The 22,210-nt window shown below is 68.5% G+C and overlaps 3 protein-coding genes across 9 annotated transcripts; all 3 read left to right on the top strand.

Annotated features, from left to right (window-relative positions):
• The first annotated feature begins 810 nt into the window (after positions 1-810).
• On the top strand, positions 811-3,907 carry POLR3D (RNA polymerase III subunit D). 2 transcript variants are annotated; one of them, XM_080634687.1, is made up of 9 exons: positions 811-840; positions 1,354-1,525; positions 1,698-1,741; positions 1,865-2,010; positions 2,102-2,226; positions 2,295-2,466; positions 2,739-2,989; positions 3,259-3,411; positions 3,607-3,907. In XM_080634687.1, exons 2-9 carry the CDS (start codon positions 1,361-1,363, stop codon positions 3,727-3,729), a joined length of 1,179 nt encoding a protein of 392 aa, XP_080490813.1. In that variant the 5' UTR covers positions 811-840; positions 1,354-1,360; the 3' UTR covers positions 3,730-3,907. The 2 variants fall into 2 exon arrangements, with proteins under 2 accessions (XP_080490813.1, XP_080490812.1); XM_080634686.1 differs by having other exon boundaries at positions 2,099-2,226.
• Positions 3,908-4,209: 302 nt separating this feature from the next.
• On the top strand, positions 4,210-11,863 carry PIWIL2 (piwi like RNA-mediated gene silencing 2). Of its 6 annotated transcripts, none has more exons than XM_080634470.1 (20): positions 4,210-4,847; positions 5,251-5,406; positions 5,490-5,600; positions 5,834-5,951; positions 6,042-6,166; positions 6,239-6,319; positions 6,461-6,574; positions 6,784-6,972; positions 7,085-7,169; positions 7,315-7,401; positions 7,553-7,693; positions 7,769-7,882; positions 8,219-8,407; positions 8,520-8,621; positions 8,698-8,817; positions 9,013-9,101; positions 9,346-9,427; positions 10,262-10,515; positions 10,782-10,889; positions 11,023-11,863. In XM_080634470.1, the coding sequence occupies exons 1-20, from the start codon at positions 4,279-4,281 to the stop codon at positions 11,177-11,179; spliced, it is 2,991 nt and encodes a 996-aa protein (XP_080490596.1). In that variant the 5' UTR covers positions 4,210-4,278; the 3' UTR covers positions 11,180-11,863. The 6 variants fall into 6 exon arrangements, with proteins under 6 accessions (XP_080490596.1, XP_080490600.1, XP_080490595.1 ...); XM_080634474.1 differs by having other exon boundaries at positions 9,322-9,427; positions 10,262-10,338; XM_080634469.1 differs by having other exon boundaries at positions 9,322-9,427.
• A 1,122-nt stretch (positions 11,864-12,985) lies between these two features.
• Positions 12,986-21,604, top strand: SLC39A14 (solute carrier family 39 member 14). Its single transcript, XM_080634431.1, has 9 exons — positions 12,986-12,998; positions 15,591-15,831; positions 15,918-16,104; positions 17,730-17,899; positions 18,344-18,466; positions 18,548-18,733; positions 18,915-19,122; positions 19,418-19,602; positions 20,155-21,604. Exons 2-9 carry the CDS (start codon positions 15,601-15,603, stop codon positions 20,299-20,301), a joined length of 1,437 nt encoding a protein of 478 aa, XP_080490557.1. The 5' UTR covers positions 12,986-12,998; positions 15,591-15,600; the 3' UTR covers positions 20,302-21,604.
• The last annotated feature ends 606 nt before the right edge of the window (positions 21,605-22,210 follow it).

The raw sequence follows: 22,210 nt of genomic DNA, 5'->3' as shown, positions 1-22,210 counted from the left end.
CGGTGCTGTGCGGCTGCTGCGCCCGGGATCCTCCCCGGCAGCTCGGGAGCAGCGCGCACCCTCCAGAGGAGGGAGAGGGAATGAGACCAAGGGGGGGGGGCGAACCCCAAAAGAGAGGCGAAATCGGTGCCTGTGAGCGGCGGGGGGGGGCAGGACCGAGCCCGTTCGCCAATGGCTGCGAGCGGCGTCAGCGAGGGATGGAGGCAGCGGCTCCGCGCTGTGGGCGCAGGCTGGGGGGGGGGCGCCTCCTGCCTCGAGCATCGCTGGGGGGGGCTGAGCCCCTGGCACAGCCAGGACACCCCGAAGCGCCCACAGTGGGGTGCAGGGGCCATAGGGGGTGCTGGAACCCAGCGGGACCCCGGCCTGCGCACCCCGGGTGCGGGTTTGATGGAGGGGGGGATGCAGGGGACGCCTGTGCTGCAGGATCAGGGTTTATTTGGGGGGGGCACCCCAAAACCTCATTGGCCACCGGGTCCGTGGGTGCGTGTGGTGCCTGTGTGTGGGGCAAGGCTGCAGGGGGTTAGGGGGTATCCGCAGCCCGGCACCCCATGGGGTTCAATGAAGAAGAGGTGACCCCAAACTCGTCCCCACTGTGTGTGTGTGCCCCCCGTTGTGTGTGCGTGTCCCCATTGCATGCGCCCCACGGCCGGGCTCTGCCCGCTACAAAGATGGCGCCGCCGCCGTCACATGTGGCACGCAGTGCCCAGCGGAAAGATGGCGGATCGCGGGCGAACATGGCGTGCCCTTAATAAAGATGGCGGCGGCAGCGGCACACCGGACAGGCGCGTCGCGCTGCGCGCATGCGCGGTGGGGACGTGAGCCGGTGGCTGCCCGGGCCGGGTAAGGGGCAGCGTGGTGCGGGGTCCGGGGGCATGGGGGGGGTGAGCCCCGTGGGGACGGGGTGCGAGGGGGCCCTGTTTGGGGGTGCGCCCCATGGGGGGGTTCAGGGGTGGGCTCTGGGGGTGCAGGGGGCGTGAGCGGCGTGGGGAAGGGGTGCGGGGGGGCACGGGCGAGGCTGAGCCCCATGGGGTGAGGGATAGGAGCAGGCTCTGTTTGGGGGTGCAGGGGCAGTGTCAGGGCTATGGGATGGGCTCTGTTTGGGGGTGCAGGGGCAGTGTCAGGGCTATGGGATGGGCTCTGTTTGGGGGTGCAGGGGCAGTGTCAGGGCTATGGGATGGGCTCTGTTTGGGGGTGCAGGGGCAGTCTCAGGGCTATGGGATGGGCTCTGTTTGGGGGTGCAGGGGCAGTGTCAGGGCTATGGGATGGGCTCTGTTTGGGGGTGCAGGGGCAGTGTCAGGGCTATGGGATGGGCTCTCTTTCGGGGTGCCCCTCTCCATCTCCCCCCCCCCGCAGGCCCAGGATGGCGGAGGGGGGCTCTGGCGACGCGGGCTCCGGGGCCAGCCTGCGCCCGGGGCTGCCGGGGGCGCGGGGGCTGCTGGGGAGGCGGCCCGGGGCCCCCCCCGTCACCCCCGGGCGCCTGCCCTCCATCCGCTCCCGAGACCTCACCCTGGGCGGCGTCAAGAAGGTGAGCACCGAGGGGGGGGGGGGGCCCAAAACTGCCCCTTGGGGTCCCTGCGGTGATGGGGACCGCGGTGGGGAGGATGAGGAGCGGTGCCGGGGAGCGCTGGGTGCAGCCCCGGCGCCGGTTTGGTTTCCGCGCCGCCCCGTGCAGTGCCTGATCCCTGCTGTCCCGGCAGAAAACCTTCACCCCCAACATCATCAGCAGGAAGATCAAGGAGGAGTAAGTGCCCGCGTGCGCGGCTCCATGGGGAGCGGAGGTGGCTGCGGGGACCGGCCCGGCGGGCGCTGCACGGGCAGGGACCTGCGGCCATGGGGGTGATGAGACCCCCCCCGCGCTCCCCAGGCCCAGGGAGGAAACCTCCATCAAGAAGGAGAAGAAGGAGCGGGAGCGGCAGCGCGATGGGCACGGCCGGGGCCGGGGCCGGCCCGCGGTCATCCAGTCCCATTCCATCTTCGAGCAGGGGCCTGCTGAAATGATGAAGAAGAAAGGTAAAGGAGCTGCTCCTCTTCATCTGGGGGGGTTTGGGGGGTCCTGCCCCGCTCAGGGCTCACCCAGGCGCTGGTTCCGTGTCCCCAGCAGGCTCCTGGGACAAGGCCGTGGATATGTCGGACTTTGGTCCTTCGCACATCATCAACATCAAGAAGGAGAAGAGGGAGACGGATGAGGAGACGAAGCAGATCCTGCGGATGCTGCAGAAGGATGATGTGAGTGGGGCCGGGGGGGGCTTGGTGCCGGTGGGACAGCGCTGAGCATCCCTGCTCCATCCCCGCAGTTCCTGGATGACCCAGGGCTGAAGAACGACATCCGGAACAAGCCGGTGCAGCTGCCCCTGGCGCACTCGGGCTGGCTCTTCAAGGAGGAGGCGGCCGAGCAGGAGGATGCTGAGCCCTGGCTGCCCGGCCCCAAGGAGGAGAAGATGGAGCTGGACCCAGCGGCAGTGAGGGGTGAGCTGGGAGGGACTGGGAACCACCGAGGGGGACTCAGGGGTGTTGGTTCCCAGCAGCTCCCCATGAGCCATCAGCGAGTGCTTGAGCTGCACCCCCATCCCTGGCCAGGTTGGACACAGGGGCTTGGAGCGCCCTGCTCCTGTGGAAGGTGCCTGCCCGTGGCAGAGCTGGAGGAGCTTGAACCCAACCCATTGCAGGGCGGGATGGGCGCAGGGGGGTGCGGGGCTGCCCCCTCTTTCCCCGCACCCACCCCCCCTCTCCCTGTGCAGTGAAGGAGGAGCCGTGCGAGGAGGCCCCCCCCCGGCCTGCGCCCAGCAGGGCCCCCCCCGGCTCCCCCCGGGACGTGCCGGTGTCGGAGCTGCTGCAGCGCCTGCGGCTCTCGGCCGAGGAGGAGCTGCTGTTCCTGCAGCTCCCGGACACGCTGCCGGGGCAGCCCCCCAGCCACGACACCAAACCCGCCCGCCCCGACCTGCACGGCGAGGACGGACAAGGGCTGCTGGGGAAGCAGGAGAAGAGCCAGGTAGGGGCTGGGGACCACACACGGGAGGGACCTGGAGCTGATGGAGAGAGGCCAGAGGGGGCCATGGAGCAGCTCTGCCCTGGAGCCAGGCTGAGAGAGCTGGGCTGGGGCAGCCTGGAGACGAGAAGGCTCCTGAAGGGGAGACCTGAGAGCAGCTCCAGTGCCTAAAGGGGCTGCAGGAAACGTGGAGAGGGGCTTGGGACAGGGGGAATGGCTTTAACCTGCCCGAGGGGAGGCTGGGATGGGGTCCCGGTGCCGTGTCCCCGCAGGAGCTGAAGCAGGCAGAGAACACGTGCACCCTGAGCGACCTCCCCGAGGGACAAGTGGGGAAGCTGCTGGTCCGCAAGTCAGGGAAGGTGCAGCTGGTGCTGGGCAAAGTGACCCTGGACGTGACCATGGGCACCCCCTGCTCCTTCCTGCAGGTACAATGTGTGGGGCTGAACCCCAGGGTAGCCCCTGGGGACCTGGGGGGGTGACGCTGGCTCTTTGCAGCCCGTCCCCATGAGGGCAGCAGGGGAGGACCCTGCCGTTGTCACCAGGGTGCGGGGGCCCCAGGGGGATGCTGACGGGCGTCCCGTGGGGTTGGGCTGCTCACGGCTGGTTCTGGCCCTGCCCAGGAGCTGGTGTCGGTGGGCATCGGGGACGGCCGCACCGGGGAGCTGATTGTGCTGGGCCACGTGAAGCACAAGCTCGTTTGCTCCCCGGACTTCGAGGCGCTGCTCGAGCACCGGCACCGGTAGCGCAGGGGGAGCTGGGCCGGGCCCGTGGGGCTGGGCCTTGCCCCGTTGAAGCCGCTGCAGCCCCACAACCGGCGCCAGCCCCCGGTCCCCCTCCTGCGGCTGGGGGGCAGCAGGACCCCGCTGTGTCCCTGCCCGCGCCTGGGGACAGATGTGGAATAAACCCCTGGTTTTGCCCTTTTTGGGCTGTTCTGTCCCATCCTGTCCATGGGGGGTCACAGCCTCGGCTGCTTGCTCGCCCTGGGGAGAGCTGGGGGGGTCCGGCATCAGCCAAGGGTGATGTCATGGAGCTGAATCCCCCCTGGGTGCCCTCCCAGGCACCTCCGCGGGGCAGGGAGTGGGAATGGGGCTGCCCTTTGCCTTCTGCTGCTGCCCCCCCGATCCCAATTCACCCTTCCCAATCCTGTTATACCCCCACATCCCCATTTCCTCATCCCAGACCTCAGTTTGTGTATGGCCTATCCCAAGATACCTCCCAAATCTCAACTTTTTTACCCCAAATCACAATATACCCCCAAACCTCCGATTTATTTACCTCTTAGATCCAAATTTATGCCCCCAAATCCCTATTCATTAACTCCCAATCCCAATGCACCCCCCAAATCCCGCTGCATCCCCAGACCCATTGGACCACCACCCCCCCCGGCTCGGTCCTTGGCCCCGCCCCCTTTAAGCCCCGCCCCTCCCGGCGCTGTCCGCGGTGCTGGGCGTTGTGAAGGGGCGGAGCATCCGGTGGGCGGGGCCGCGCCTGCGCAGTGGGTTCCCGCCAGCGTGGTCGGGGCGGCGGGGCTCGAGGGATGCGCCATGGAGCAGCCGCGGTCCTTCCGCCCGCCCGGCCCCGGGCCCGGGCCCGCCCCTCCGGGCAGGCTGCGGGGCCTGGCGGGCCGAGCGCAGCGCCTGCCTCAGCCGGGGCCCGCCGAGCAGCAGCTCCGCTCCCTGCTGCACGGGCTGGGCCTGGAGCCCCACGGTGGGTGCCTGGCCGGGGGGGGGTCTGGGCCTCGGCCTCCCTCTGTTGACAGCCCCGTGTCCCCCGCAGGCCGCAGCGCGGTGCAGGCCCCGCCGCGGCCCGGCCCCGCGCCTCACGGTGACCAGGTGACGGTGGCGTTCCCGGCGCGCGGGCGGTGAGTCCCTGCGGCACCGAGCCCCCTCCATGGCCCGGGACCGGCACCGTGTGCAGGGGCAGGGCCCCACCACGTCCCGGCCTGTACCAGCCCCAGGGCCAGGGCTGGGATTGTGCCCCTGTGCTGGGCACTGGTGGAGGCCGCCCCTCGGATCCTGTGCTCAGTTCTGGGCCCCTCGCTACAACAGCGACATTGAGAAGGGAACGGAGCTGGTGCAGGGCCTGGAGCCCCAGTCCCCGGTGCCGTGGTTCAGTCAGTGCCTGCCCCCAAACCTGGGTGTTTGAGCATCTCCAGGCTCGGAGCCGCCCCGGCTGTGGGGCAGAGCAGGGGTACAGTGGGTGGGGAGGGTCAGCACGGGGGGCCTGGGCTCCCAGGGCTCAGGCTGAGCTCTGTGCGCACCCAGGGTGCTGTGGCGGGGCCCAGGGGACGCGCAGCCTGACCCCCCCGGCAGAGGAGCCCCCGCGCCAGCCCATGGGGTGCCCAGCGCCGCTGCTGCACCCACCCTGAGCCCATCGGCACCCCAGGGCCTCCCGGCGGCCCCAGCCCCCACCAGCACAGTGTAAGTGAAGCATCGGCAGGCTCCCGCGGCCCCGGGGGTCCGACCAGCACCGGGCTCACGCTGCCTCTTCCCATCTCCCCAAGGGTGCCAGGGGTGAAGGCGGCACCGAAGGGCAGAACCGTGGCTCTGGGGCTGAACTCTGTGAAGATCCAGTGCCAGAACGAAGCTGTGTTCCAGTACCACGTCACCTTCAGGTACCGGGCGGGCACGGGGGCTCCGCACAGCCCCGCCGAGGCGGCTGCCCCGGCCTGAGCCCTCCCTCGGTCCCTCCATCCTGGCAGCACTGGATGGAGCGGCCGCGGCAGCGCTCGGTAATGGGCTCCGGGTTCTGCTCGTCGAGGGTTTGTGGGGTCTGGAGCGGGGTTTTAGGGGGCGGGAGGCTGGGGGGGTGCAGGGGGAGCAGGCGCTGCCTCCCTGTGCCCCGCAGCCCCGAGGTGGAGTGCAGGAGCGTGCGCTTGGCCATGCTGAAGGAGCACCGGGCCGTGACGGGGGATGTGATGGCGTTCGATGGCTCCATCCTCTTCCTGCCCATCCAGCTCCAGCAGGTGGGGGATGCCACGACCCACGCTTGGGGCAGTCTGGGGTCTGCAGCCCATGTGCGGAAGGAGAGCACGCACACATGGCCTGCCCCGCAGCTCGTCACACTGAAGGTTCAGAGGAGGAGCGACGGCGAGGAGGTCACCATCAGCATCCAGATCACCAAGGTCCTGGAGCCCAGCTCCGATCTCTGCATCCCCTTTTACAACGTGGTGTTCCGGAGGTGAGTGATGGTCCAGACCCTCCTCCTCCTCCTCCCCACCACGCCTGGGCCCACCCTGCTTTTCCTTGCCAGGGTGATGAGGATCTTGGATATGCAGCTTGTGGGGAGAAACTTCTTTGAGCCTGCCCAGGCCACCGTGTTGCAGCGTTACAGGTGGGTGCTGGGCACCTCCTCCCGCTGCACGGGCACGAGATGGGGCGAGCCCTGTGCCGCGTAGCAGCGGGCTGGGATGGGTGACCTCAGAGCCCCAGCTTTAACTCAGGCACCATTGGGCATCTCCTGCTCCGGACACAGGCTGCAGATTTGGCCGGGATACGCTGTCAGCATCCGGAAGAAGGACGGGGGCCTCTTCCTCTTGGTCGATGCCATCCATAAAGTGATCCGCAGCGATTCTGTCCTGAGTTGCATGTGAGAGGAGGGGGGGGTCCCAGAGGAGCCCTGTGGGGCCTTAGGCATGAGGGAGGTTTTCCTGCAGCCACGGGGCAGGCTCTTGGCGAGGGCATTGCCGGCCGCAGTCACCAGCGATGGGGCCACCACCGATGGCCGGGGGCCACCAACGGTTGGGTTTGGGGCTCGCATGGACCTGGAGCATCCCCACGAGCTCCTGCTCCCCCCAGGCACAGCATCTACAAGCAGAGCCCGAGCACCTTCCAGGAGGAGTGCGTCAAGCAGCTGGTGGGCAGCGTGGTCATCACCCGCTACAACAACCGCACCTACCGCCTCGACGACATCGACTGGAGCAAGAGCCCCCAGGACACCTTCACCCTGGCCAGCGGCGAGGACATCACCTTCATCAGCTACTACAGGTAGGGCCGGACGGGGCAGCCCTTGGGGTGAGCGCCTGTGTTTGCGGAAGGGCCCGAGGAGCCCAGGATGGGGGCAGGAGTGGGAACAGCTCGCCTGGTGCTGCTTTTCCAGCAAAACCTATGGGATCACCATCAAGGAGCTGGAGCAGCCGCTGCTCGTCCATAGGCCGAAGGAAAAGCTGACTCCGGAGGGGAAGGTGAGCCGGGAATGGAGAGCTGGGGAGGGGAAATGGAGCCCCATGGTGTTTTCTTGGCTTCTCCAGCCCCATCCTGCCCAGGGCTGGGTGAGAAGGGGCTGGCATACGTCCTCGGGGCGCTGAGTGCCAGTCCCCATCCCCGCAGCGCTGCTTGGACTTGGTGCTGCTCGTGCCAGAGCTCACTTTCATGACCGGGATTCCTGACATGAGGAAGGACAGTCGGATGATGAAGGTCAGAGCATGCTGGGAGCTGGGTTGGAGCTGGGTGAGGTCCCTTCCAACCCAGACCAGTCCGGGCTGCGGTTCTATGGAGGGGGAGCCCGGGGCTGGGGCTCTGGGGGTGCTCCGAGCCCGCGTCGCAGCCGGGGCTGTTCTTGCTGCAGGACGTGATGGGGGAGATGCTGCAGAGCCCGCAGCAGCACTACCTGCGCCTCAGCAGCCTCCTGCAGCGCATCCGCCACAGCGCCGAGGCCTCGCGGGAGCTGCTGCGCTGGGGGCTGCGCCTCGACCTCGACATCCACAGGGTGAGGGCCCCGGGGCTGCCCCGCGGCAGCAGCGCGGCAGCAGCGCGGCAGCACCACGGCCTCCTCCTCCCCTAGACCGAGGGCCGGGTCCTGCCCGTGGAGAGGATCAACCTGCGCCACGGCTCCTTCACCCCCGCCGAGGACCTGAGCTGGAGCAAGGCGGTCATGAGGGAAGCCTGCATCTCGGCGGTGAGCTCCTGCCCCGGCACCAGCGTCCCCGTCTTTGAAAGCTGGGAATGGTTTCCTTCCCGCTGCCATCCCGGCTCCCGCCGGGGCTCCTTGGAGCCAAATCCCTTCCCTCGTTCGTGCTGGCGTTGCGCTGCAGCCTGGTTTCCCTAAGGAGGTACGGGCCTGAGGTGGCTGCCTTCCCACCTGCTCCTGGCGCGGCTGAAGGCTGCAGGACGGGGACGTTGTGGCTCCTTCGGGTCCCCCTCGGGATGCTTCCCCTCTCCCGCATTGCCCTGGGAGCCGATGGTTCAGCAGCCACGGCCCCGAGGCCCATTCTGTCCTTGCCTCCCTCCTTAGATCTCCATGAATTACTGGTTCCTGGTGTACCCCAAGCGCCTGCAGAACCTGGCCAAGGACCTGGTGTCTGCCATGGAGAGCGTGTGCGGCCCCATCGGGATGCGCGTCAGCCGCCCTGCGCTGGTGGAGCTGAAGGACGACCGCGTGGAGACCTACACCAGGACCATCCGGAGCACGCTGAACAGCGAGGTGAGGACGGGGCCGGGCTGCCAGGGACGTGGAGCTCGGCACAAGGCTGCTGGGGGGGGGGTTCGTGCCCCCTTGGGCACCCAATTCCCGCTCCGGCTGCGATTCCCGGCAGGAGAAGGTGCAGATCCTGCTGTGCATCATCTCGAGCAGCCGGGAGGATTTGTATACAGCCATCAAGAGGCTGTGCTGCGTGCAGTGCCCCGTGCCCTCCCAGGTACGCCGGGGGCTCGGGGCTGCGCTGGTGCTGGGAAGCTGCCGGCGCCTCCAGCCTCGCTTTGCCCTGCTCCCAGGTGATCAACGCGCAGACCCTCAGCGGGCAGCCGGGGAAGCTGCGCAGCGTGGTGCAGAAAGTGCTGCTGCAGATGAACTGCAAGCTGGGCGGCGAGCTCTGGGGGGTCGACATCCCCCTGGTAAGGGAAGACCCACCGGGAATGGGGCCTGGGCACGAGCTGCTTGGGCACGCGCTTCCCTTTGGGACCGGGCAGGACGCAGGAGCTGGAGGCTCCGTTCTGTCTGTGCCGTCCCCTTGCAGCTGGAGGGATCCAGGCAGGGAATTGTCTGACTTGTCCCTGATTCCCCCCCTCCCTCTCTATCCCCCACCCCAGAAGCAGCTGATGGTCATCGGCATGGACGTCTACCACAGCCACGCGAAAGGGCTGCGCTCGGTCATCGGCTTTGTGGCCAGCATGAATCAGTACGTGATGCCTGGCGGGGAGCAGCCTGCCTCCCACTCCACCCTGGGAAGATGGGGGGGCCCGCACTGGGATAACCGGGGTCGGGGCAGAGCTGAAGCTGCCCCCGGCTCTGCACAGGGTTTGCGGTGGCTGCCGTGGCGCGGGTTGCACAATGTCCCGGAGGACTTTGGCTGGGGAAGGAGGGCGCAGGGCCTGACGCTGGTCCTGCTCCGCCCGCAGCATCCTCACCAGGTGGTATTCCAGGGTGGTTTTCCAGATGCCGAACCAGGAGATCGCCGACAGCCTCCGGCTCTGCCTGGCCGATGCCCTCCAGCACTTCCACGAGGTGAGGCCGAGCCGGGCTTGGTGCTGGCACCGAAACCTCCCTGCGGGCTCCTGCGTCCTCGCAGCGAGCTCCAGGCAGCCCCGAGCCGTGTGCGTGAGGACGGGCGAGGGCGAGCGCCCGGAGCAGCCTTTGGACCGATGCAGAGCCCACGGAGCCGCTGCCTTATCTTGGGAACGTGTGAACCTCCCTCCGGGATCAGTTTGCACTGGGGGAAGTTCCCAGCAAAGGGCTGAGCCCGGGCCCGTTCCCCAGCGTGAGGAAAGCAGCCTGTGTGGGGCGGGGGGGCAGGATCTTCCCTTGGGATTCTTCACATCCCACTGCAGGTGCGGGAGAAGCAGCCTGGAAGAGCTGGAGAGGGGCTTGGGACAAGGGGCTGCAGGGCCAGGCCAAGGGGAATGGCTTTAACCTGCCAGAGGGGAGGCTGAGATGAGCTCTTAGGCAGAAGCTCTTCCCTGTGAGGGTGCTGAGGCGCTGGCCCAGGGTGCCCAGAGAAGCTGTGGCTGCCCCATCCCTGGCAGTGTTCAAGGCCAGGTTGGACACAGGGGCTTGGAGCACCCTGCTCCAGTGGAAGGGGTCCCTGCCCGTGGCAGGGGTTGGAGCTGGAGGAGCTTTGAGGTCCCTTAAACCCAATCCAGGCTGGGGTTCCCTGGTTCTATGGGGAGCAGCCGGTTTGTGGTGCCCAGGCCCTGGCTCTGGGCGCAGCTGGGGCTGTCCACAAGGCTGGAGGGTGATGAATTCACCCAGCTCCTCCCCGGGTCCTGGTCCCCCCCCATCCGCCCGGGCTGTGCCTGGCGAGGGGAGCAGACCCCAGGTCTCTGTGCTTGCTGCTCGCAGATGAACCACTGCCTGCCCAGGAAGATCGTGGTGTTCCGGGACGGGGTGTCCGACAGCCAGCTCGACACCGTGCTCCGGTACGAGATCCCGCAGCTGCACAAGTGCTTCGACACCTTCGAGAGCTACGAGCCGGGGCTGGTGGTGCTGGTGGTGCAGAAGCAGAACAGCACCAACCTGTACACGCTGGCAGCGGAGCAGCTCGTGGCCCCTCCGCCGGGCACCGTCGTTGACCATACCATCACCAGCTCCCAGTGGTGAGGGCCAGCGGCTGCCTGCAGGAGGGATGCGGGGGGTGCAGGAGGCACCGCGGAGTGCAAGGGCCCCTCCATAGAAACCCTTTCGTGGGATGGGTTGGGTTGGAAGGGACCTTGGAGCTCCTCCAGTTCTGCCACGGGCAGGGACACCTTCTACTGGAGCAGGGTGCTACAAGCCCCTGTGTCCAACCTGGCCTTGAGCACTGCCAGGGATGGGGCAGCCACAGCTTCCCTGGACGCGTTTCCCTTCCCTCCCCTCCTTGCAGGCAGGATTTCTTCTTGCAGGCCCATTGCTCGCAGCAGGGCTGCAGCATCCCCACGCGCTACATCTGCCTGCTCAACACGGCCAACCTCAGCTTCGAGCACATACAGAGGTAGGGGCCGGCTTCCTGCAGCCTCTTCCAGCCCCTGCATCCCCCCGGGCCTTGAGCTCTCCTTGGTGCCCTCCTTGGGCCCCCCGTGCCCTGCATCCCTGCGGCTCTCACCCCGTGCCCTCGCTGTGCCCAGGCTCACGTTCAAGCTCTGCCACCTCTATTGGAACTGGCCGGGCACCGTGCGCGTCCCCGCGCCCTGCCGCTACGCGCACAAGCTGGCGTTCCTGTCGGGACACATCCTGCGCCACGAGCCCAGCACCCAGCTCTGTGACAAGCTCTTCTTCCTGTGAGCCGGCGCCGCTGCCCTCCCGACCCTGCTCCATCGGGGGTTTCCTGGTTTAGTTCTGCTTGCGGTTCCTTGGGTTGCGTTTTGTTGGTTTAAGGGATGCTCGGACCCAGCCAGGCCTGGCTCCAGCGCCCTGGGCCCGCGGGCTCTTGGGGCTCCTCTCCATGGGATGAAACCAGACCGAGCCCGGGGTTCCCGGCCTCCAGCACCGGGGTGGGAGCGGGGACCCCATGGGCGCTGCCATCCCCGTGCGGGCGCTGGGTGCGAATCCCCAGGGCTTTGGGTGGGTTTCGCCCTGGTTCTCGCTTTGCCCTCGGCTCAGCCGCCAGGTTCTGGAGTTCCTTTGCTTTTCGAGCTCCTGTTCCGGGAAGCCCGGCTCCTGCTGGCGCCATCCTGGAGGAGTCGCTGCTTGCCCAAGGAGGGAGCTGATTCCATCTTCTGTTTGCTGGCGCGGGTCCCATTCCCAAGGGAAAACCTTGTTTGAGTTCGCTGCTGCGCCGGGATCGGGACCTTTCGGTTTGGAGCTGTTGCAGCCCCTCAGGTCACTTGGATTTTGCCTTTACCCCCCTTGTGCAGCACGGGCAGGGTCGGGGGGGCAGGAGCCTCTCCCCCCCCTTTTAGCGCAGAACGGAGCGGGCAGGACTCCGGTCTTTCCCTCCTGTGCCTGCGGTTTCAGTTCACTGCAATAAAGGCGTTGCTGGCACCCGGTGCCTCCCGGTGCAGGCGGGTGCCGGGCTCTGGGGGCTCACAGGGACACCCGTACCCCTCTGTTCGGGGATGGAGGGCCCGCGGATGGGGACGCTGCCGGGACCGGGGCCCCGCAGCCCCTGCGCCCGGGTTAATCATTGACCGTCGCCCATCGCCCTTTATTTACCGGCCCCGCGGACTTTGGCAGCGCTCGCCCTGCCCCGGGCGCAGGGGCTGCGGTGTGGGGCTGGGGGGGGCCGGGGCCCCCAGAGGTGTCGGGGGGGCTGGGGGGTTCCCTGTGCCTCCAAGGGGATGCCTGGGGGGGGCTGGGGGGTGCCCTGAACCCCAGCAGAGCCGTCGGGGGGATCCATGAGGTGCCCTGGTCCCCCCCAGAGGGACCCGAGGGATGCTCTGGGCCCCCAAATGATGCCTGGGGGGTGGCTGCTGGTGCCCTGTACCCCGGAGGGGGGGTCAGGGGGAGGGCTCCATGGGGTGCTCCATGTCCCGGGGGGCTCTATGGGGTCCATAGGGTGCTCTGTGAGGTCATAGAGTGCTGTATGGGGTCCATGGGGTGCTCTATGAGGTCATAGGGTGCTCTATAGGTTCCATGGGGTGCTCTATGGGGTCCATAGGGTGCTCTATGGGGTCCATAGGGTGCTCTATGGGGTCATAGGCTGCTCTATGGGGTCCATAGGGTGCTCTATAGGGTCCATGGGGTGCTCTATAGGGTCTATGGGGTGCTCTATGGGGTCATAGACTGCTGTATAGGGTCTATGGGGTCCATGGGATGCTCTATAGGGTCTATGGGGTGCTCTATGGGGTCACAGGCTGCTCTATAGGGTCCATGGGGTGCTCTATAGGGTCTATGGGGTGCTCTATGGGGTCACAGGCTGCTCTATAGGGTCCATGGGGTGCTCTATAGGGTCTATGGGGGGGGTCTATGGGGTCCATGGGATGCTCCATGGAGCTCCCGCTCCCAATCGCGCCTCCGGCTCTGGGCGCTGCGCAGCGATGCAGCGGGAGGGGGCGTGGCTTGCGCTGGCGCTGACCAATGGGAGCGCTCCCCGTGCCGCCGGCCGAGCGTGCGCCCTGCGCGGCAGCGACCCAGCGGAGCGGAGCGGGACGGAGGGAGGGAGGTAGGAGCGGGCCGGGAATGGCCGGGATGGGAACGGGAATGGGGATGGGACCGGGGGGCGGCGGGAATCCGGGTGCGGGGACGGGCGCCGCGGGGTGGGCGGCGGGGAGCAGAGCGGGAGCGGGCCCGGAGCCCCGGCATGGAAATGGGGATGGGGGAAGGATGGAGGAAGGGATGGAGGGACCGGCTGTGGGGTCTAGGGCCGGTTTATGGGGTCTGGGACCCGCCACAGGGCCTGGGCAGCAGCTCTGGGGCTCCCTTTGGGACTGCCCACGGGGTCTGGGGCCGGGTGAGGGCAGAGGTGCAGGCAGCGGCGGGGATGTGGGGCAGGGAACGCAGGCACAGGGCCTGGGGCCACCGATGCGAGCTCTAGGAGCGGGGCTGGGGCAGGGGCAGTGGGGCTGGGGAGTGGGGGCCCCAGTTTGTGTCGGGGGGGACCTTGTTTGGGGGGGGGAGCGCGGTTTATGGGGGGAGAGCGCGGTTTATGGGGGGGGAGCGCGGTTTATGGGATGGAACCAGTTTGTTGCGAGGGAGACCCCGCTGATGGGATGGGAGGCCCAGTTTGTGCGCGCAGGACCCGGCCGTGGGGCAGGGAACCCATCCATGGGGCTTGGCACCGCTCTGGGGCCTGTTACGGGATGGGGGCTGGCGCTGGACGGGGCAGGGCTGAGGGGGGCAGCCCCAGGCCCATGGAGCTCTGGGAAGTGACCCCGCGGGATGCGGGAAGGGGAAGGGCTCCGGCTCCGCTGGCGCCGCTCCCGGCGGCCGGGTCCCTGTGTCCTGGGATAAAGCGGGGCAGGCGCCGGGACGGGAGCGCGGAGGAGAGGGCGCCCTTGACGGTAGCGGGGAGCTGGGCCCGGGGGTCGCGTCCCGCAGGGGTGGGGATGGCGCCGGGGTGAGGGTCCCCTGGGAGCCGGCCCCTTCCCAAGGGATGCTCCCGTTGAGCTCCCGTTGGAGCGGGGGCAGCGCAAGCGCTTCCTGCCCTTGGCGTGGAGGCAGAGTCCCGGTTTTCCAGCCTGGTTTGGCGCTGGAAGGGCCCGTCCGGGGGCTGGGAGAACCGGAGCGCTCCAGCGGGATGCAGGATGCGGGGATGGGGATCAGCAGCGACTGCCCCCATCCCGGGATGCGGCGGTGCAGGACGGGCCTTTGTCACCGTGGGCCGAGCGCCAGCCCCTGCCTGTGCCCCATCCCGGGAAGTGTTGCCCCATCCGTGGCAGGGCTCAAGGCCGGGTTGGACACAGGCGCTTGGAGCTCCGGGGGAAGGGGTCCCCGGCGCTGGAGCGGGGTTGGTTTGAGCTCCCCTCATCCCAGCCCGTGCCGCGTCCCACGGCGGGGCCCTGGGGGGGTTTGGGCAGGGAGGGGGCAGAGCTCGCGGGCGCCGCCGGCTCTGGGCCGGGAGGGGTGAACCCAAAGCATCCGCGCTTAAACCTGGGCGGGAGGCGCCGGGAGCCCCCCCGGCCCCCGCCGACGAAGGTGCCCGAGCGGCGCTGGGCCCGCAGGAATGCGGGGTCCTGGAAGGGGAGCGCGGCCCGGCCGGGTCCTGGCAGCTCCCGGCCCCGCGGTTACTTTGGGAACAATCCCTGGCTTCGGTTCCGTTCCTGGCCTTGTTTCGGGAGGAGGCAAAGGCCGGGGGTCCCCGGCCCCCCCCGCTCTGTTCCCGTGGGGCGCCCCCAGCGCAGAGCCCGCGGGTCCCCGCTGTTCGTTCCTGCCGGGGCTCCCCGTTGGTCCCGCTGCGGTCTCGGTGTCCCCGGCGCTGCCAGCGCCGGCTCGGATCGCCGCGGTGCTCCCGCTCCCAGCGGGCTCGGCTCCAGGCGCTGCCCCGTGGGGACGTGCGGGCTCCCGGCCCCTTTGCTCCTGGGTGAACCGGATCCCGCAGCCTCCGTCACCTCGCATTGATCCCTGCGCGGCTCCTTGCGATTACCGGGGTTAAAGTGCAGCCCCATGGAGGTGCCGCCCCGTGCCCTCCCGCCGCGCGTCCCGGCCCTGGGGGCACAGCCAGGACCTGACGTGGCGCTGGAGCGGCCGGGACCCCACAGAGCCGGGCTGGGGCTGGGCTGCGGGATCCCCGGGATCCCGGTGTGGGATCGCTCCGCAGGGATCCCGAGGTGCTGCGGGGCTGCAGAGCCCCCGGGAGCCCCCGGCACCGCCGGTGAGTGAGGAGCTGAGATTGGATCCGGGGGCAGGAAGAGCACAGGGAGAAGGTGCTGGGTCTGGGTGCTCCCGGCCTGCATGGGGCTGGTGTGGGGCAGGGATTTGCCATCGGATGGGGCTGTGGGGCAGGGACCTGCCATCATTATAGAGCTGTGGGGCAGGCACCTGCCATTGGATGGAGCTGTGGGGCAGGGACCTGCCATCATTATGGAGCTGTGGGGCAGGGACCTGCCATCATTATAGAGCTGTGGGGCTGGGACCTGCCATCATTATAGAGCTGTGGGGCAGGGACCTGCCATCATTATAGAGCTGTGGGGCTGGGACCTGCCATCTTTGTGGAGCTGTGGGACAGGGACCTGCCCTCATCATGGGGCTGTGGGGCAGAGGAGCTGGGAGCTGTGGGGCCGCCGATGCTCACTGCAGTTTGTGCCTTCTCTTCCAGTGGCCCCGCGATGCCCCGCGCCGGGCGCTGGTGCTGCCTCCTGCTCGCGCTGCTCTGCCTCCTGCGGTGCGGGGCCGGCGCCGGCTCCGGGCTCTCGGCAGCCTCCTTCCTGCAGGATCTGCTCCAGCGCTATGGGGAGAGCGGGACCCTGAGCCTGGCGCAGCTCCGGGCGCTGCTGACCCGCCTGGATGTGGGCCTGGGGCCCGGCAACGCCTCGGCGCCGCAGGGGAACGTGTCCCGGGTAAGGCTGGGGCTGAGCAGCGTCCACGCTGCCGTGGGGCTGCCGGGGCCGTGCCCCGCGCTCAGCCCGGCCCCTTCCCTCCGCAGTGCTTCAGCTCCGCCGAGCTCTTTGCCCTGCACAACCTGAGCGCAGGCGCGGCCGTGGGGCCCCGCGAGCTGCGGGAGCTCTGCCCCGCGCTGCTGCAGCAGCTGGAGAGCGGCGCCTGCGGGGCCGGGAGCGCGGCGCGCGACGAGGGCGAGCGCCCGGACGAGAGCAGGCCCAGCGCCGCCGAGGGTAAGGGGGGCTCGGGTTTGCTGCACCGGCTCCGGGGGGTTCCTCGGCGCGGGTCCGGCCCCGGGCGCTGAGGTCCCCTCTTTGGCAGAGCCGGGTGCTGGGTGCGGGCCGGGAGGTGCCAGGCACCCAAGCGCTGACGGTGCCCGAGGTGCGGGGCCAGGCTCAGCCCGTGCCACGAGGCTCTCCCAGGTGTGCCGGGGGCCCCGTTGCCCCTGCCCTCAACGGGCCCTGGCAGCGCCGGTGACTGCGCGCGCGCCGGAGCAGCGATGGAGGAGCCGGAGCCGCTTGTCCCCGCGCCCAGAGCCCCGGTAATGTCTGGCCCCGGTCTCTTGTCGTTCCGCAGCGTGGGGCTTTGGTTTCCTCAGCGTGTCCATGATTAACGTGGCCGCTCTGCTCGGAGTCCTCGTCGTGCCCTGCACCGGGAAGCCCGTGTTCGGCCGCGTGCTCCCGTTTTTCGTGGCGCTCTCCATCGGCTCGCTGCTCTCTAACGCGCTCTTCCAGCTCATCCCAGAGGTGCGCTCCACGGCCCGGCCCCGGCACCCGCCCCCTCCGACCGCTCCGGCTCAGGCTGCTCCGGGGCTCCGCAGGCTCTTCCCGCCCCTCCGAGCGCCAGGAAACCCTCGGGATCCAGGGATGTTTGTGCTGGGCTCTGGAGCTGCTCTGGGGCTCCCCTTGAGCCCAGCTCCCAGCCGGGCTCCAGCGCAGAGCTGCAGCTCCGTGTCCCCTGGTGCTGCTGCCCCGGGGCTGGAGCAGGACCCGAGCTGGGGCTGTGGGGAGGAGCCCTTTGCCCCCGGGCTGGGCTCAGTGCTCAGCACCGCGGGGCTGAGCTGTGCCGAGGCATCAATGCGAGGGCCCAGGGAAGCAGCCGCTTCCTCCTCACGCAGCCCCGTTCCCGAGGGCACTCATTGCCCTCCTTTACCCCTCTCTGGTTTACGAGGCCGCCGCTCCCGCACGGGTTTCCTGGTGCTCGGACGGACACACGCAGATTGATTGTGTTGTAATTGCGCGGTTCTGGAGCTGAACCAATGCCCTGGACCCCGCAAACGGGTCCAGGAGGCTTCACGGGGCTCCGAGATGGATCCAGTCCCCCTTGAGCCCTGTGCTCAGGGTGCAGCTCCCCCGGGGCGCAGCGCCCTCGCCTCTGCCGGGGTTTGCCCTCCCGTTGGGTGCCGAGCGCCGGATCCGTGTGCGCAGGGGAGGTTTTCCCGCGGCTCCTGCTCAGCTCCAGAACCGCCTCCGGGTGTTCGCCCCCCGCCAAAGCCGGCGCCTCCCGCCTTGCGGAGGGGTCCCGGCCACGCTCCAGCCTGGCAGCGCCGCGGGAGCAGGATGGAGCGTGCGGGGTGCTGGGGGCACCGGGGGCTCGGTGGCGCTGGAGCGGCCGCCCCACGCCCCGCAGGGCTCGGGAGCGCTCCTCTCCCGGCCGCTTGTGCCGCGGCTGCTTCCCAAAGCGCCGCTCCGCAGGCGCCGGCCCGGTCCCCCCGCACCAATGAAGCAGCAATCACTAACCAATGTCCTCTTCTCTCCTTCCCCTTCTCCCGTCCCCCTGGCCCGGATCCCCCCCTCCCTGCCCCTGCCCGCGCTGCTCCCGTGTCCGCTCGGCCGGGGGGGGTTTGGCCCTGCCGCAGTCTGGGGGTTCGGGTTGCTCTGCGTCACCGTCATCTCCCTCTGCTCGCTGGTGGGAGCCAGCGTCGTGCCCTTCATGAAGAAGACCTTTTACAAGCGGCTGCTGCTCTACTTCATAGCTCTGGCGATTGGAACTCTCTACTCCAACGCCCTCTTCCAGCTCATTCCCGAGGTAGGCCGAGGGTCGCGGGCTCGCTCCTCTCCTGTCTCTTGGGGGCTCTTTCTCCCTCCCTGGGCGCTCGCTGCTGTCGGAGGGAGCCCGCAGCGAGGCAGGAGCCTGGGAGCCCCTCGGGAGTGCACTGGAGCTGCTGCTGTGCCCCGCTGGGGATGGGAATCGCTCCAGGGAGACCCCTGGGCTGCTCCAAGGCGTTTCTTGCCCTCGGCAGCCCTGCAGGCAGGTCCCTTCCGCCTTCACCTGCGTTAGCATCCCCGCCACGCGCAGGGCGGTGGATCCGTGGGGCCCAGCGTGGCTGGGGAGCGAGGGAGATGGAAGGGGCACAAGGGCACCTGTGAGCTTGTCCCCAGGGCAGCTGCTGCTGAGAGAGGTCCGGGCACAGCAGGGCTGCCCCGAGGCCTGCGCCAGGGGCTGCTCCTCAAAGCGCTCGTGTCCCCGCAGGCGTTCGGGTTCAACCCGCAGGAGGATTATTACGTTTCCAAGTCCGCGGTGGTGTTCGGGGGCTTCTACCTCTTCTTCTTCACAGAGAAGGTGCTGAAGATGCTGCTGAAGCAGAAGGACCAGGTGAGGCCGAGCAGGGGCCGCTCGGAGCGCGGCTCGGGCGGGAGACGTGGCTGACGTCCATTGCCCTCCCTTGTCCCGCAGCACCACCACGGGCACAGCCACTACGGCCCCGAGGCTCTGCCCTCCAAGAAGGACCAGGAGGAGGGGGTCACGGAGAAGCTGCAGAACGGGGACCTGGACCACATGATCCCTGCAGCGCCCAGCGAGCGGGAGTGCAAGAGCCCCCCCGGGGATGAGAAGGTCGGGGTGGGCTCCCTCTCGGTCCAGGTTCGTGCCGCTCGTGTGGGGCTGGGGGAGAGCGTGGGAAGAGAGCAGGTTTGGGTCCCGGTGCGCACAGCATCAATGGGGCTGGGAGGGATCATCCGGTGCAGCCGAGTGCATCCCCACGGCAAAGCGCGGGGCTCAGTGTGTGCAGGGCTGCGGGTGCTGAGCGCCGGGTGCTGTGCAGGACCTGCAGGCCTCGCAGAGCGCGTGCTACTGGCTGAAGGAGGTGCGCTACTCCGACATCGGCACCCTGGCCTGGATGATCACCCTCAGCGACGGGCTCCACAACTTCATCGACGGGCTGGCCATCGGAGCCTCCTTCACCGTCTCCGTCTTCCAGGGCATCAGCACCTCGGTGGCCATCCTGTGCGAGGAGTTCCCACACGAGCTGGGTACGCGCCTCCGCAGGGAAGGGTCCTCTTGGCTCCGCTCCTCCCCGCTGTTAACTGGGGGAAAGGGCTGGGATGGGGGGAGCTGCGCGAGGCTCTGTGAACGCTGCGGCAATGTGAGGGCTGAGATTTCAAGGTAGATGGAGCCATCAGGAAACCCCCCAGCCCAAAGCTCCCGCTCCAGGAGGGGCACACGGGCCCTGCTTTGGGCCTGAACGGCCATTGCAGTGCTTGGGCTCAGGCTAAAGCAGGCGCTGGATGTGCTCCCTCCTCACCCCGCTGCCCTCTGCTCCCGCAGGGGACTTTGTGATCCTGCTCAACGCGGGCATGAGCATCCGCCAGGCGCTCTTCTTCAACTTCATCTCCGCCTGCTGCTGCTACGTGGGGCTGGCCTTCGGCATCATGGCCGGCAGCCACTTCTCTGCCAACTGGATCTTCGCTCTGGCGGGGGGGATGTTCCTCTACATCGCGCTGGCGGACATGGTGAGTGCTGAGCCCGGCCGGGAATGGGACCGGGAACGCTCCGGCTGCCCTCGGGCACAGGGAGCACAGGGGGTGCTGTGTCCCGGCAGCGCGGATGCTGCCTGCACCGGGCTCTGCCATCCCGGAGCACATCCCGGGCTCTGCCATCCCAGAGCACATCCCGGCCTCTGCCATCCCGGAGCACATCCTAGGCTCTGCCATCCCGGAGCACATCCCGGGCTCTGCCATCCCGGAGCACATCCCGGGCTCTGCCATCCCGGAGCACATCCTAGGCTCTGCCATCCCGGAGCACATCCCGGGCTCTGCCATCCCGGAGCACATCCTAGGCTCTGCCATCCCGGAGCACATCCTGGGCTCTGCCATCCCGGAGCACATCCCGGGCTCTGCCATCCCGGAGCACATCCCGGGCTCTGCCATCCCGGAGCACATCCTGGGCTCTGCCATCCCGGAGCACATCCCGGGCTCTGCCATCCCGGAGCACATCCCAGGCTCTGCCATCCCGGAGCACATCCCGGGCTCTGCCATGCCTCCATCCCTCCTTCCTGTCCGCAGTTCCCGGAGATGAACGAGGTGAGCCGGGAGGACGAGCAGAGCGGGAGCGCGCTCACCACCTTCGCCATCCAGAACGCGGGGCTGCTGACGGGCTTCACCATCATGGTGCTGCTCACCATGTACTCCGGCCAGATCCAGATCGGGTAGGGCCGGCCCGGCCGCAGCCCTGCTCCGCAGAGCCCAGTTTGGGGTTGTTTGGGGGGGATGGGGTAGTTCTGGGGGTTTTTCCTTTCCTGTTCCTGCTGCAAGCATTCGGCGGTACCTGTGCGGGCACTGGCATCACAGCACGGACGAGGCAGCGCTCTGCAAGCTGTTCCATAGACTGTGATTTGGTTCGAGGCCGAGGGGAGCCTCAGCCCCTCTCCCATAGGACTGAACTGACCGGAGGACTCTTCCCAGTGTCGGGTCCCTCCTCTCCTTGCGTCTCCCGGGAAGGATGGAGCTGGGAGAGCGGCGCCGCGCTGCTCCCCTCCTCGGAGCTGTGTGATGGATGTGGTGCTTCCCCTGGCCCCTCTGTGGGACAGAGCCTTCCTTGCGCGAGGCCTCCCTGCAGGCAGAGCTGAGGAAGAGGAGGCTCGGGCAGCGTTTGAGCCTCGTCCCCGCTGCCTTCGGAAGCGACTCTGGAGCCGCGGCTGGATCTGCTCCCGCTGTGCCCCAGCAGCCGGGGCCCAGGCTCTCCATGGGACAGGCACCAGCGGCCGGGGGTGTAGGGGGGAACCCCAGACTGAGCCTCTGCAGGCTGCTCCCAGCGGAGCCGGGTCCCAGGCGCTTCCCAGCGCTGCTGCTGGGCTGGTTCCCAGATTCACTGCGTGAATGGATCGATTATCACATTGATAACGCTGCCACCGCCGCGGCGCCTCAGCTCCCGGACCTCATCCTGCACTGGGACCGTGCGGAGGAGCAGGAGCTGGCCCAGGGATGGAGGAGAGGTTTGAGGAGCGCTCCATGGCTTCGTCCCCGCGGCACCGAGGAGCTCTTGGCTTTGTCCTGGTCACGGAGCTCAGCACCAAGGAGCACCCTTCAGTGCAGGGTGCGCACAGGCTGCAGGCGTGGCTCCAAGGAGGGACGGGCTCTGCGCCATCCCCGCAGTGCCTCCCGTTGCTCTGGATGCACATCCTGAATCACTGCTCCCCTGGGAATGCTCCCTGGCGTCGCGGGTCCTGCCTCGGGCCCCAGCCCCAGCATTCCCAGGCTCCACGTTGCTGCTGGAGCTCCCTTCCCTGCGGGAGAGCCGCGTCCTCATCCCCCCCACCCCCGGGGGGGAAAAGGGAGCCCTTCGGAGGGCAGTGCGGGCTCTGCCAAGGAAGCGGTTGGGAAGCAGGGGCAGCCCGGGCTGGCCGGAGCGGGTCAGGCCCACAGAGGGGAGGTGCTGGAGTGTGGCCCGGGAGCCTTGGAGTGCCCGGGAGCCCTCCGCGTTCCGAGAGGTGGGGACGGGACGGGATGGCCCCGGGGCTCCGTGGAGCACGGTGGGAGCGGGGGCTCCTTGGGGAGCTCCCCAAGGCAGAGACACGAAGCTCCTGGAGCTGCACCAAGGGGAGGGTGGGAGGGAGCTCCGGTCCCTGCCCTGGCAGCAGGACGATGAGGAGGGAAGTGCCCCAGGTCCGTTCGTGCTGGATCTTGCCCCCGGCTCCATCAGCACCGCGGGGACTCCAAAGCCGTGGCTGATGGGGGGGAGCGGAGGTGTTTGTACAACCCCGGCAATAAAATCGGCTCGGTGAGGACGGAGGCTGGGCCGGGCGGATGCGGGGGCTGGGAGCGCCGCTGCCATGGGATTATCCGAGGGGAAGGCTGGAGCCAGGCTGGGGGATGCAGCCCCGCAGGGCAGAGCAGCCCATGGGGGACGGCTCTGACCCCCCCGGCACTGCGAGCCCCCAGAGCCCGCTCTGTTCCACTGGAGCAGCTTGCTCCAAGCCCCTGTGTCCAACCTGGCCTTGAACACTGCCAGGGATGGGGCAGCCACAGCTTCTCTGGGCACCCTGGGCCAGCGCCTCAGCACCCTCACAGGGCAGAGCTTCTGCCTAAGAGCTCATCTCAGTCTCCCCTCTGGCAGGTTAAA

Source organism: Psittacula echo (genome assembly GCF_963264785.1).
Source record: "Psittacula echo genome assembly, chromosome: 25".
NCBI lineage: Eukaryota > Metazoa > Chordata > Aves > Psittaciformes > Psittacidae > Psittacula > Psittacula echo.
The sequence above is the reverse complement of the archived record's forward strand: the minus strand, read 5'-3'. Positions and strand labels throughout refer to the sequence as shown.